The 14,309-nt window shown below is 41.4% G+C and overlaps 1 protein-coding gene and 1 long non-coding RNA gene across 8 annotated transcripts in view; one reads left to right on the forward strand and one right to left on the reverse strand.

The window, feature by feature from the left end:
• LOC116594387 overlaps nt 1-14,309 on the forward strand; it is a 97,041-nt gene that overhangs the window by 72,214 nt on the left and 10,518 nt on the right. The window contains exons 2-6 of one of the 4 annotated variants that reach the window (XR_004287194.1): nt 6,788-6,850; nt 7,640-7,830; nt 8,709-8,719; nt 9,232-9,291; nt 13,076-13,276. This is a non-coding gene — a long non-coding RNA (uncharacterized LOC116594387). The remainder of the gene's footprint in view (nt 1-6,787; nt 6,851-7,639; nt 7,831-8,708; nt 8,720-9,231; nt 9,292-13,075; nt 13,277-14,309) is intronic. The other 3 variants (XR_004287192.1, XR_004287193.1, XR_004287190.1) reach the window with 3 other exon arrangements.
• Nucleotides 10,142-14,309, reverse strand: part of MPP7 (membrane palmitoylated protein 7) — a 283,907-nt gene continuing 279,739 nt past the window's right edge. For all 4 annotated transcript variants that reach the window (XM_032349737.1, XM_032349736.1, XM_032349734.1 and 1 more), the window contains 2 exons: nt 13,420-13,563; nt 10,142-12,957 (listed from right to left, as the gene is read on the reverse strand). In XM_032349737.1, coding sequence (XP_032205628.1) covers nt 12,778-12,957; nt 13,420-13,563 — 324 coding nt within the window. In that variant the 3' untranslated portion in view covers nt 10,142-12,777. The remainder of the gene's footprint in view (nt 12,958-13,419; nt 13,564-14,309) is intronic.

A 14,309-nucleotide genomic window follows, 5' to 3' on the forward strand; every position in this document is an offset into this window, starting at 1 on the left:
GTGCTCCCTTGGTGACAGTATCTGAGGCATAAAGGAGAGGAACTGGGAGAACACGTGCAGTGACGTTCACTAGAGATTGGGATTCCAAAACTGGGTGGGGCTGAAGGTCACATCTTCCCAGCAAGGGCACACAGGGAAAGTCTGTCTTACCTCCTACGCTACTTTTTACACTCCAAAGCACTCTTAGGATCTACTGTGACCAAAGTCGAGATGTGATATTTGTGAGGCATTTATTTACTTTGTAACACTTGAACTATAAACGAAGAATGTGCTCAACAAGAAAACAATTTGAATAATACAGACCGGGATGTACTAGGAATCGAGAATCTTTGGTACCTGCACGCCCACAGGTGCACCACGAGTACTGGTCAGTTTGGACCTTCCCAGATCTTTGTGTATGCCTTCGTACACAAGAATGTGGCACCCTTCATGTCAATATATACACACTCTTTAATATGTACATTATAATAATACAAAAATATTTTTAAATAATGGCATAATAAAACTCTATTATACCATTGTTTATTATTCTCTTACTAATGACAGGTTGATTATAATTTTTTCTATAATAAATTTGACTGTAGTTAACATTCCAGTGTAGGTAGGAGAATGCAAATGAAACTGTCTGATCTAAGGGCATGTGTATTTTAAATTGTGGTGTAGCTGCAAAATTGCCCTCCAAAAATAGATGAGCAGTTTGAAGCCCATAATAACTAATATGTATCGAATATTTACTAGATGCGAACACTATACTAAGGGCTTTACGGACAGCATCTCAACCAACTCTATTGGGTCCATCCTATCATTACTTTGACTGGGTAGATAAAGAAATGAAGGCCTGGGAAGGGTGAGTAAATTGAATGAGGTAACGTAGGTAAGAAGTAGTGTAGGGGTGATTTGAACCCAGGTCTTTGGTAGTGTCTATAAATCGTTTTGATTCTTTCACTGATCACTACGGGTTTGATTCATACCTTCCTCTTTCATCAACTCCTTTTCATCGCTAGAGTGCATTTTTGAATCCTTCTTCCTGGCAGAATATAGCATATAGGGGTGATACATAAGTCTAAGTTCTTGTATGTCTAACTGAGTTCATTTTATTGTCACTCTTGAATGATAGCCTGGAGTGAGCAGTGGCTGTTATAGAATTCTAGGCTCAGACCCATTTTTCCCACAGTACTTAATGTGTCCTTTTTCATCTGGTTCCGTGATGTACGTGAGATGTGTGATGCCCAACAGATTCCTTTTCCTCCCACCCTCTCATCCTCCTCCCCCCCTTTCTTCTCTTCGTCTCTGTCTCTCTCTAGCCATGGGATTCTTTCTCTATTGCCGAGTGTACAGATTTTCAACAGAAATATCTGCATCTGTGAATCTGAAGGCCTGTCTTGAATTTAGGTAGATAGATATTGGCTCTCTTGGATCTGTTTCCCACATCTCAATATTTTTTTCTGAATTTGCATCCCTATCTTTTTAAAGTTATGTTCTAGGGGTATCTATTAGCTTGATATCTGTCATTTTATTTATAACTTTATTAGATATTTTTTGAAAGTATTTCTGACCTTCAAGATGTCGTCTTCTTCGGTAGTCTGTTTCTAGCCGTAGTCTCTGTGGGGATGCTAGTTTATGCTGTTATGCACTGATCATATCACAATATAATATTAAATCAGGATGAGCACTGAAATTAAAAGAGTCTAAAATAGGTGGGATTTGAATGGCCAGTGCATCCAGTAATCAGCCCCATCATACTCGGTGGTCCCTTTCTGTAAGAGACGTTTTGTATCGTCTCTTCTGCTGTCCTGACATGTAATCCACAGATCGTGTAAACCTGCTGAATTAAGAGGAAACCCCACTGTAACATAAAGGAGAAATCCAGGGGAAGCAGTTGAGCACAGAGTATACATTTTGACATGTACGCGCTCAGCGGCTCTTCTCTCAAGCGAGCGGTAGTCGGGGGTGCCTAGGTGGTGTGGCGGGTTGAGCGCCCAAGTCTTGGTTTTAGCTCAGGTCCTGATCTTAGGTCACGATCTCTGGATCAGGAGATGGAGCCCTGCGTCCATTGGGCTCCACACAGAGCTGGCTTAAAGACTTTCTCTCCCTCTCCCCCTACCCCTGCCACCCCATCCCCCAGGGCTCTATCTGCCGTTCAAATAAGTAATTGTTTTTTAAAGGTAGCTGTCATTGAACACATGTACACACTCGCTGCACATGCCACAGCAAGGCGTTGGCACTGACGTGAGCCACAGGGGCCATGGGCGCTATTGGCGTTAATGACCCAAGGCTCCAGGACGGTGAAAAACTAATACTACAATCTGAAAAAAAAAAAAAAAAACCCAAAACCGAAAAAGAAGGTTTTCTTTTGATTTACATGGTAGTGCCTTCCTGGAAAATGCCGTGTATATGCTAGCCTAGCCAAAACAGCACTCATGTCCTCATTGCCCAAGTCGCTTGAGCCAATGTTTATTTTTATTTTTTTCCTCAGCAAAGCTTTTAAGGCAACAAATGTTCCCGAGCTCAGTTTTCGTCCCGTTTCATAGATCGAGAGCTTCCCCGTTTTCCGAACAAGCTGAAGTTTCATTTTCATTTCCTCAGTGATCAGAATACTTACAAATTTTTCACAAAATTTTTCCAGGTGGCTCCCCGCCGCTTTGATTTCTATTTGTCGATCATTTTCAGTACTGTGGGTCTGTGGCGATAAAATGTAATTTGAAGTATTTCAATACGTTGGGATTTAATGAGGTTTTCCTTGTGGCCTATCAAGGATTGTGTTTCATAAACGCTGGTGGGGTCCTTCAGTAGAAGTGCAACATCAGTTTGCAGGATAAAGCATTCTTTTCATGGCTGTGAGATCCGCCAGAGAAATTAAGACATGTGGACTTTCTACAACCATTTTTCTCCACAGTCTAAGAGAAGTGTTTCAAAAATAACCAAATAGGGTGCCTGGGTGGCTCAGTGGGTTAAGCCTCTGCCTTCAGCTCAGGTCATGATCTCAGGGTCCTGGGATCGAGTCCCGCATCGGGCTCTCTGCTCGGCAAGGAGCCTGCTTCCCCCTCTCTCTGCCTTCCTCTCTGACTACTTCTGATCTGTCTCTGTCAAAGAAATAAATAAAATCTTTAAAAAAAAATAACCAAATAATGTGGTTTTGTTGATTACGTTTCTCAAGGTTTTGCTTTATGTCTTCTGTCTGTGCTCTTCCTTTAGTGGCTTGTACTACTGTTTATTACAGGAGGACATTTGACCCAACTAATAAACATTGAACTCAATTTTGATATTAATAGTAATAATATTGCTATTATTATTAATATTATTATGTCCCTTGCTTTCTGTTTGCATCTGCCTGGCTTGTTGCTAGTCCTTTTACTTATACTATATAGATAGTTCATCTTTAACATTTACAGTAATTATATTCTATAGCTGCAGGGTTTTTTTTGAAAAATGTTATTTATTCATTTGAGAGAGACAGAGACAGCACAAGCAGGGGGAGGGGGAGAGAGAGAGGGAGAAGCAGATTCCCCACTGAGCAGGGAGCCCAAAGCGGAACTTGATCTCAGGACCTTGGGATCATGACCTGAGCCAAAGGCAGATGCTTAATCGACTGAGCCACCCAGGTGTCCCCATAGCCATGGTTATTTAAATATAGTCCTGTTTAGATCTTTTATATGTTCACACACTACTGATTGGAGTGCCTGGAGCAGGGGTGCTTGGGTGGCTCAGTTGGCTAAGTTCTGACACTTGGTTTTCCGCTCAGCTCATGATCTTAGAATCCCAGGATCGAGCCCTGCATCAGGCTCTGTGCTCAGCATGGATTCTGCTGGAGAGTGTCTCTCTCTCCCTCTCCTTCTCTCATTCATGGCACACATTCACTCTCTCTTGCTGAAATAGATAAAAGCTTAAAAAAAAAAGAAAAGAATGTGCCTGGGGCAGAGTAAAGACTCGACAGATGAAATCTTTGGTATTTCTTTTGCCCAGTCAAGTAAAATAGGTATTACTTTGTTCAAAATGATAGACCCACAAGCATGATAAATTTGTAAATCCAAAAACATAAAAACAACTTGGTCCAAACTTTAAGGTTAAAATCTCATCCATGTTGTGGAGGAAAAAAGTGAAATCCAGGAAGAATAGAATTTAAATGTAGTCTCTTGGCTTTGGCCCACTCTATAGGTTCCAGAATTTTTTTTTTTTCAGATTAAAAAAAGTCCAATGTAGTGACACACACGGTTACAGGTTATGATTAGCTTCAGGTATTCAACAGTGATTCGACCCGCTCGGTTCGTAAGGCTGTGCTCACCGCAAGTATAGCTACCATCTGTTACCACAGAACACTGTTATAATTCCACTGATTACATTTCCCATGCTGTGCCTTTCATCCCCGTGGCCTGTTCATTCCGTAACTAGAAGCCTAGATCTCGCTTCCTTCATTTTGCTCACACCTTCCACCCTGCTCTCTGGCAACTGTTGGTTCTATGTATTTATGGATCTATTACCTCATTATTATTTGTGATTTATTTTTAGATTCCATAAAACTGAAATCATATGGTATTTGTCTTTGCCTGACTCATCTCACTTAGCATAATACCCTGTAGGTCCATCTGTGTTGTCACAGGTAACAAGATCTCATTCTTTTTAATGGTTGAGTAATATTCCTGTGTGTGTGTGTGTGTGTGTGTGTGTGTGTGTGTGTATGTGTACACATATATTGTTATCCACTCATGTATTGATGGACACTTGAGTTGCCTCCCTATTTTGCTGTTGTAAATAATGCTGCAATAAACATAGGTGCATATATTTTTCTAAACTAGTGTTTTCATTTTCATTGAGTAAATACCCAGTAGTGGAATTACTGGGACCATAATATTTGGACTATATGGCATTTCTATTTTTACATTTTGAGATGTCGCCTTACTGTTTTCCCACCACAGCTGCACTGATTTTTTAACATTCCCACCAACATTGCATAGGGTTCCTTTTCCCCATATCCCCACCACCACTTGTTCTTTCTTGTCTTTTTGATTCTGGCCGTTCTTAGAGATGTAAGGTGGTATCTCATTGTGGTTTTGATTGGTATTTCTCTTAATGATTAGTGATGTTGAGCATCTTTTCAAGTGTCTGTTGGCCATCTGTATGTCTTTGGAAAAATGTATATTTAAGTCCTCTTTCCATTTTTAATTGGATTACTTGTATTTTTGGTGTTTAGTTGTATAAGTTATTCATATGTTTTGGATTTAAAGAAGATTTTCTTTATTTATTTGTTAGAGAGAGAGCACACGCAGGAAGAACAGCAGGCAAAGGGAGAAGCAGACCCCTACCTAAGCGGGGAGCCCGATGTGGGACTCGATCCCAGGACGCTGGGATCGTGGCCTGAGCCAAAGGCAGACACCCAACCATCTGAGCCACCCAGGCATCCCTGTATTTTGAATATTAACCCCTTATCAGATATATCATTTGCAAACATTTTTTTTCCATTTAGTAGGTTGCCTTTTTGTTTTGTTGATGGTTTCTTTTGATATGCAAAACCTTTTTTTTTTTTTTTTTGGTGTAGTACCAATAATTTATTTTTGCTTTTGTTTCCTTTGCCTGAGGAGACCAATCTAGAAAAATGCTGTTAAAACTGAGGCCAAAGAAATTACTGCGTTTTCTTTTAGTTGTATGGTTTCCTATCTCACATTTAGGTCTTTAATTCATTTTGAATTTATTTTTGTGCATGTTGTTAAGCGGTTCTTTTGCATGGAGCTGTCCAGTTTTCCCAGCACCATTGGTTGAAGAGACTATTTTTTTTTTTAAGATTTTATTTATTCATTTTACAGAGATGACAAGTAGGTAGAGAGGCGGGCAGAGAGAGGCAGGGTGGAGGGAAGTAGTCTCCCCACTGAGCAGAGAGCCCAATGTGGGACTTGATCCCAAGACCCTGGGATCACGACCTAAGCTGAAGGCAGAGGCTTTAAACCACTGAGCCACCCACGTGCCCCTGAAGAGACTGTTTTATCACCTTTGTATATTCATGCCTCTTTTGTTGTAGGTTAATGTGCCGTGTAAGTGTGAGTATATTTCTGGGCTCTCTAGTTCTATAAAATCATTTTTTTCTACTTCTGTAAAAAAAAAAGCTATTGTTTTTTGATAGGGATTGCATTGAATCTGTAGTTTGCTTTGGACAGTGTGAACATTTTAACAATGTTAGTTCTTTCCAATTGTGCTATCTTCCATTTCTTTTGTCACTGTTTTATAGTTTTCCAACTACAGGTCTTTCACTCCTTGGTTAGGTTTATGCCTAGATATTTTAATTCTTTTTTGGTGCAACTGTCAGTGGAAATGTCTTAATCTCTCTGTTAGTTTGTTACTAGTGTTTAGAAACACAAATGATTTCTGAGTATTTTGTGTCCTGCATCTTTATTGAATTCATTTATTATTTCTCATAGGTTTTTTTGTAGAGTGTTTAGGTTTTTCTATGTATAGTATCACATCATCTGCAAGTAGTTTTACTTCCTTCCTTACCAATTTGGATGTCTTTTCTTTCTTTTTGCTGTGGCTAAGACTTCCAGTACTAAGTTGAGTGAAAGTGGTGAGAGTAGACATCCTTGTCTTGCTCCTGATCTTAGGGAAAAGTGCTTAGTTTTTCACCATTGACTCTGATGTTAGCTGCGGGTTCTCATATAGACTTTATCCTTTTCAGGTATGTTCCCTCTAAACCCACTAGGAAGAAATTCAAGAGAGAGTTTTTAATAGGAATGGACTTTGAGTAGTAGTATCAAATGCTTTTCTGCATCTGTTGAGATGATCACGTTTTTTGTTGTTCCAGGGTGTTTTCAAGTTCAATCACTGCGACACTCAAGGGCATGTGCCGCTGAGAAGACCGCCTTTGGTAAGTGAAAGCAGAGTGGGCGTGGCCTGAGTTCCTCATGGATGCTGCTTTCCCAGTGAACAGCCTACCAGTGACGGAAACCAGCAGAACCTCTGTATTTTTTTCAGGGTGTGAGTTTAGGGTGTACAATGTGATTTAATACATGTATATATTTTGAGAGGATTACCACAATAAGGTTAATATTTCCAACACCTCATATAATTACCTTCTTTTTGGTGTATGTGGTGATAAAGTCTACTCTTAACTATACTCTATAATGTACCTGAGAGTTGTTAACAGTATAACTGTTGCAGTATAACTTACATGGATTTAAGAGAAATGTCCCTTAATTGCATTAGTGCCCTTTTTTTCTGCTACCACACTTCCTTCACAAATGCTTGCTCCCCTTACCCTCACTAACAGGCCTGAGAGGCAAGGGATGGTGACTAGGGGATGGACACGTCTTGGAGGAGGAGCTGCAGAGAAGGATGCCCCCCCAGGAGCTCGGGGGAGCAGGGAGTGTTTTTGAAACCGCTGTGTACGCACGTGCTCCGACCAGGGCCAACCCCCGCCTCTTGATCCCCAGAATTTATCTCATTTATAACTGGAAGTTTGTACCCTTGACCAGCATCTCCCCATTTCCCTTACCCTCCAGGCCCAGGTAACCACAATTTTTCATTCTGAGTTTGACTTTTTCAGACGAGATCAGGCGCGTTCAGGGTGGTATGGCCATAGACCTGAGTTTGCCTTTTTCAGAATCCATATGTAAATGAGACCAAACAGTTATTGCCTTTCTCTTATTCCATTTAGTAGAAGACCCTCAGAGCCCATCAGTGTTGTTGCAACACGGAGAATCTCCTTTTTCCTAGTTGAATAATACTGGTGTGTGTGCATTTCCATTCTTTATCCATTCATCTGTTGATGGACACTTGTTTCCTTGTCTGGCCTATCATGAGTAATGCTGCAATGAACCAGGAAGTACAGACTTCATTTTCCTTCAGGTATATACCTAGAAGTGGGCTTGCTGGATCATAATACAGTTGTTTTTAATTTCTTGTGGCCTCCATACAGTTTTCTGTAGTGTTTACACCAATTTATATTCCCGCCAACAGGCCATGAGAACCCTGAGTGTGTATTCAGCAGTTAGTGGACGGAGGTCCCAGGATTGATTCAACAATTTGATGCTATTATCGATTTAGGATCTTTTCTTTTGTCTACTCAGTCATTCTACAGACTGGCCTTTGTTATTCTGGTTTAAGGTTGGCATTATGGCAGTCACGTTGGCAAACATCACCAAATAATTGGGGTCGCGCCAACAGAAAGGATAGGGGCGGGCATAAAAGATCTTTAACCACATGCAGTTTAATCTTTGACAAAGTAAATCAGGGGAACAACCCTTAGTCACAGCTTCTCCAGCAGACATCACGTGCCACTGGGCAGCATGACCAACTCAGGTTAATCCCCGCAAAGCGCAGACTGTCCCGAATCACCACTAAGGACCGGGACTCGGGGGCCTAAACCGAATTGCGTATCACACTGCGCAGATTTGCTGCTGATAAACAGCCACTTTCTGTGGATTAACCAGTTCTTACAGGTTTAGGTACAGCAAGGTCTATCCGACTTCAAGCAGTAGAGTTTTGAGAAAATTATAAACTGTGCATGCATAAGAAGGGTAAACCTTCTCCAAGTGACCAAATCTCAGGTTTCCAGCTCTGGCTCAAGTGACAGCAACATCAGGAAGCGCGCCGCAGTGAAAGTGGTGCGGGCGCGGGGAGGCGGACCCCGGTTTGCGTCCGGATTCCAGTGCTCGTGAGCCTTGGTCTCCTCGGCTGCGTGCTGAAGCCCCACCCCTCCCTTTTCTCAGTTGTACAAATCGAAGGTGTCTTTCACGTAAGGGAGCTGCGGGGATTCAATGAGATAGCGAATGGAAACCAGACAGACGTCTGATGGTCGGGAAGTACAGTGGGGCGGCAGGGGTTGGCCCTGGTCGGAGCACGTGCATACACAGCGGTTTCAAAAACATTCCCTGCCCTCCCGGAGCTTGAGGGTAAGGGGAGCAAGCATTTGTGAAGGAAGTGTGGTAGCAGAAGAAAGGGCATTAATGCAATTAAGGGACATTTCTCTTAAATCCATGTAAGTTATACTGCATACCAGTGGCTAAAAATAAAAATCTGTTCACTTCCCTATTGAGGATTACTTAATTAGGTCCTGATGTATCACTTGGAAGTAACAGATGCTTTTTACGTAATAGAACCATCCTAGGAATTATTAGGAGACTTCCAGTGAGTTTGCTAATAGAGAACTGTTTATACGGGTGATCATTTATAGAGCGATTTTGAAATTGTGTGCTACAGGAGCACTGTAACACAGGAGCTCACAGTTACCGAATATTTTTGTCCCAGGGTTTTGTTCCAAGTACTTTCCATGGATCAGCTCTTCTGGGCCCACAACCATCCCATGAGGTAAGCAGAATTATTATGTCCATTTTCCTGCTCAGAGAGGTTAAAGGACTGTCTCAAGGCTGCAAAGCTGGTAATAGGCAAAACCAGAATTTGAACTCAGGAAGTGCGGCTCCAGATCCCAGGCTCCTGAGAGCTACCCTGTACAGTGTTTCAGCGGAAGCAGAGCTGGGGCTCATTGGCTCAACTGTTGAAGAAGGGCCAGCGCTACTGAGCGCATGTACCTAAGCAGGTAGCGGTCTGTCCTCAGGTACAGCTAGATAAAAAAGCTGAGTTGTGCCTGACTGGAGTTCAGGAACAGGATGTGGAGAATGCTCTAGTTCCTGAGGGGGAACGATGGGCCCTGACTGTCCACCCCACTTTTATTTCTCCTGAGGCTCCATGGGGAAAGCCCAGCTAGGGACCACCCTGAGGGTCTGAGCCAGGCTGGAGGTGGCTGTCACTTGCTAACAGGCCTGAGAGGCAAGGGATGGTGACTCGCGGATGGACCCGTCCTGGAGGAGGAGCTGCAGAGAAGGATGCCCCCCCAGGAGCTCGGGGACCAGCAGGTACCCCGAGGCCTGGCTGTGTCCGCTGGACCAGAGGGATCCAGGGAGTGGGACCCTCGGGCAGAGAGAGGCCATCTCTTTAAATGGCTGCACTGTGTGGGTAGGAGCAGGACTGATGAAGTCCGTCTGTCCAACAACCTTGTTAAGACCAGTAACTTATTGATGGAAACAAATATGAAGTTTAATTTTAAACATGGCAAATTCAAATGAACCATTTGGTATCAGAGTAGAAAACAGAGTTTGTTCGACCACAAGAAACAATATCCTAAAGACCCAAGTGCAAGAACATTGTGCAAGTGCACATGTCCTCTGAAGGTACTTTATTAAGATCAAAGGTTTTCCATTACATTTATTTAGAAATCCTTAGCAGTCAAAAAGGAAATAAATAATAGAAATCTAGATCTTCAAGAAGTTTTTACTAACAGTTTTTGTAAATCTGTAAAGATTACAGGTTTGTCCATTTTAAATTATTACGATTCAGATACATTCAATCATTATATAATACCAGGAATGTCAGCCTTACAGCTATTGAGAACGTCTGTATGAGTAAGTAAAACAACGGGAAAAAATATTTCAATTTCACCTTATTCTTTTTAATGGACTCCAGTGTGGTGATCATGGGAATACAGAATTTTCTGATCTTGGATTTTAAATATGTGGACTTAAAAACATAAACATTCCTCTTCTCTCAAATAGTGGCTGACACAGTCTTGGGAGCCGGCCGAGCTAGTACAGTGAGGGGCACCGTGTGCATCTCCTTGCTGAAGGAGGAGGGGGTCTGGCTGCAGACGCAAGTCTCGGGCCTTCTGCAGTAGTTATCAGCGAGCCCCTGGCGCTGCCTTACTCAGTTTCTAGACATCGAAATGGCCGTGTAAGCATCACTTGCAAAGCCATGTATGTACCTAGTATTTCCCAAATTGCTAAGGGGCATCTTTTCATTAAACACAAACAAAAAAACCCTTGTTCGGTTCTAGTGTGAAAAGGGAGAGCGGTCTGGACACTACATTTCATAGTAACACCCCATCGCTACCAACAGCCACAAGGACTCTGTTTCCACCCTGTCCGCTACCCTCTACCCTACCAGTAAAGAATTTGGATGCCGAAATTATTCAGACAATTGCCTAGATAACTAATTACACGTTTCCCATTACTCTTTTTGGAGATTTTGATTTACAGGAGATTTTTAGCCAGCGTTCAAAGAGGAGTCTACTCTACCCAAACTCTGTGTAAGACTTGTATTTTCTTAGAGCAGCCCTATAACTAAGTACGGCAGCCCTCTTCCCCACTCTTTTAAAAAACTAAATGGCTTGCTATTGGGTTTATAAACTTAGAACTCACTGTTTGGATCATGTTAGGTAACACTTAATCTGACTGTTTAGTGTGCGTGTGTATCAAGGCCATTGCAGTAGTTTTTGTCTCTGTTTCTAACGTGAACTTTGACATGTCTGAAGGAAACCAAGCAGACAGCGCTACCAAATGCGTGGTGCGCATATAACACTTGTGGGTCGATCTGTGTATGAACAAAGGTCAAATATTTACATGGAATGTTGACCCTGACTTATAAAACTATTTTAAATTATGATATCTTTACATACAATTTATGAATAGCTCCATTTGAGAATTAAAAAAATATGCCTTTGAGAGATTTCATAAATATATAAAATTTCACTACATTCTATTTTTTCTTTAAACATGACCTCTAAACTCTCTTTACAAATCAACAAAAAATATTTTCGGTTTGAAAGTCACAGATGCAGTGATTTTTGAGGCAGGGTCTTAGTGCATACAAGAATGGCAGACATGTTCTCTTATACAACTTACGGCCCTCTCTAGTATCTTGAGCTATGCGATTTATTTGCTGAAGTTCAGGAGCAACAGGCAAAAATGAGAACCCATCTTAATATTTATAATACAGAGTCTTTCTTATAATTCTTTAAAAATGGTAAGATTAAGATGACCAGTGTTAAGAATTATTTTGATGATGAAGAGGTAAGTTAACATTACACAAAAAGTTTTCTAAAATACATCTTCGTGCAATTTAAAATATATCACAAGTTGCACATGTGAAAATTGATCACATTTTAACTGTATTGGTAACATGTAAAAACACCTACTTTTGGAATAGGAATCACATTCTTATGATTTATTGGATGGTGACTGCAGAAATCCTGTCTGATGATTTACAAATAAAAATGTCCTTTGTAATCATGACTTGCCCCAAGAGAACACCAACCTTACTTACAAAGACTAATTCCATTAAGGAAGGGCTTTTAGTGACAAATATAATCATTTTAAGAAGTCTTACCTTCCCTCATTAAATATTTGAGACACTGATCTGTAGTCCTAAGAGGCCTTCTCAAGCTAGGACATGCAGGCCACTCACTAAGGCAAATGTGTCATAATTCCTTAAATACACTGACTATATTTAGATATGTAAGAAAAAGGTTGCGCTTTTAGAATAGTAAGAGGATGCCTTACTGTCAGCCCAGGTGAGCCCAGTGACCCATCCGAAGAACGGCAAAGCTGTCCTGTTTGCCTGGAGCTGCTCACGGCTGTGAAGGTCATACCTTCAGCTGTGAGCGTCCAGACTTGATGGAGGGACCACATCTGAGACCCAACGAAGCACAACTCCAGTATCAATTCCCTGGCTGTTTCTCCCAGAAAAGTCCAACCTCCTCTTGGAGATACAGCTATATGTTAAAGACAACCAAAAGGTTCAAAAGCTCTAAGATGGTACTATGCAAATTTTGATTCTGGATCTTCTACTCAAATACTGTGCTTGAAGTAAGGCTGGAGAAAGATACAAACAAAACCAACATTCAGTTTTAAAGCAAGACTGCACGTCTACAGCAGTGACATAGACTAACAAACCCTGCCACCGGGACAGTAACTGATTTCATCATGCACTCTACGAAACGCTGACCGTGGGAGTTTCCCTTAGTTACGAATGTAACCAGCTCACTGGAACCCAGTGGGCCTCTGTCTCTAATTTGTCAAAAGTTGTTTTCAGCTCATTGAATGCCACGGTGAGGTCATCATTTACTATGATTTTGTCAAAAAGATGACCATACTGATTTTCCATTATCTGTGCAGATTTAATCATTTCCTGAAAGTCTTCTTCCTGCAAAAGGAAATATTAAAAAAAATTTTTGGTTAACCAGGCAATTCTATCACTTTACATGGATGCAGACATTTCCATAACTGGTTTATCAAATGCTATCCTGTGTTTTTTCTTTCAGCCGCAAATGAAAATGACCCTCTTGACCTGCAGGTTCTTCGGACATCATAACTTCCTAACTCAACTGCTCACGCAAAGTTCCCACCTATTGTGAATTTCAGGATTATCACTCACTCATCATTACAGGAATATTTCAGTCAACAGAATAGGAAGATCTAGTCATAGAAGCACAGAAAGCCATTACCATGCAATCACTCAAAAGGTACGTACCTACATACAGTTCTGCTTTTATCGAGTTGTGGATCACACCATCTACTACACCATGTCTTCTGAAGGTAGTGGGGCTCCCGCATGCGTAATTTCAAGCACCACTTATATTTTCTTAATGAGCCTCACTGTACTTACTGTGAAAGGCTTTGCAGCCCCTTGGTCATCTCTGCTTGAAATAATCTTTGCATTTTTTCTTGTCTCCCTCAAGCGCTCTATTGATGGAGGCTTTATAAATATCACGTAGGGCTTAAATTCTAGGGTCCTTAAATGCTTCACTGTCTGCAAGGAAGAAAATAAGTTTTATTTCTTCATAAGGTCATGAGTGAATTTTATAGTAAAACCAAAGTTTCTTTCAAAGGAGAAAACTCCTTAAAATTAAGTCCAGTAGCTCTTTCAATATGTTATTCAATCAGTAGTTGCCAATTAAATGTCATAATTATATACCCCTGAAAAAATGTTAGAGAATGTAACTTGCCTTTTAAGATGTTTTGAAGTATTTTGAAATCTATCATAATTCATACTGAACAGAAGCAGCTAAAAATACCATAAAACTGATTTTTAAATCAAATACTCAAAAGATGCTATGAGTTAAGTGTGTGTCTGCACAGGAAAATCTTCCAACCATCCCATCTAAGCCTCTTCCATATCTCACACAGGAGTCTGTCATTCTGTCTTGTATGCCATGCTATCCTTTGCAGTGTCCTAAAAGGACAAACCTTCTGCTTTCCAGGAAGCTTGTCAGCATTCCCCCATCAAAATATCATACATTATTTACACTATGCTGCTGAGGACTCACCTCCAGTTGAGGGGGAATGGTAAAAGGGTGGGAGTTGAGGGACCCTCTTGACCTATGTGTCAGGGCTCCCCCCAGAATATGCGTACAGATCATAAACTCCCCTGAAAGGTTAGTGTGGGGGGTGGGGCCAGAGGATCTGTATGTCCGGAGGGCTAGTGAGGCTCTGGGGACAGACAGCTGGACACACACCAAGGGAGCTGGACCCGACTAGACCCAGGGTTTCAGCAGA

Source organism: Mustela erminea, chromosome 6 (genome assembly GCF_009829155.1).
Source record: "Mustela erminea isolate mMusErm1 chromosome 6, mMusErm1.Pri, whole genome shotgun sequence".
In the NCBI taxonomy this organism is placed as follows: Eukaryota; Metazoa; Chordata; class Mammalia; order Carnivora; family Mustelidae; genus Mustela; species Mustela erminea.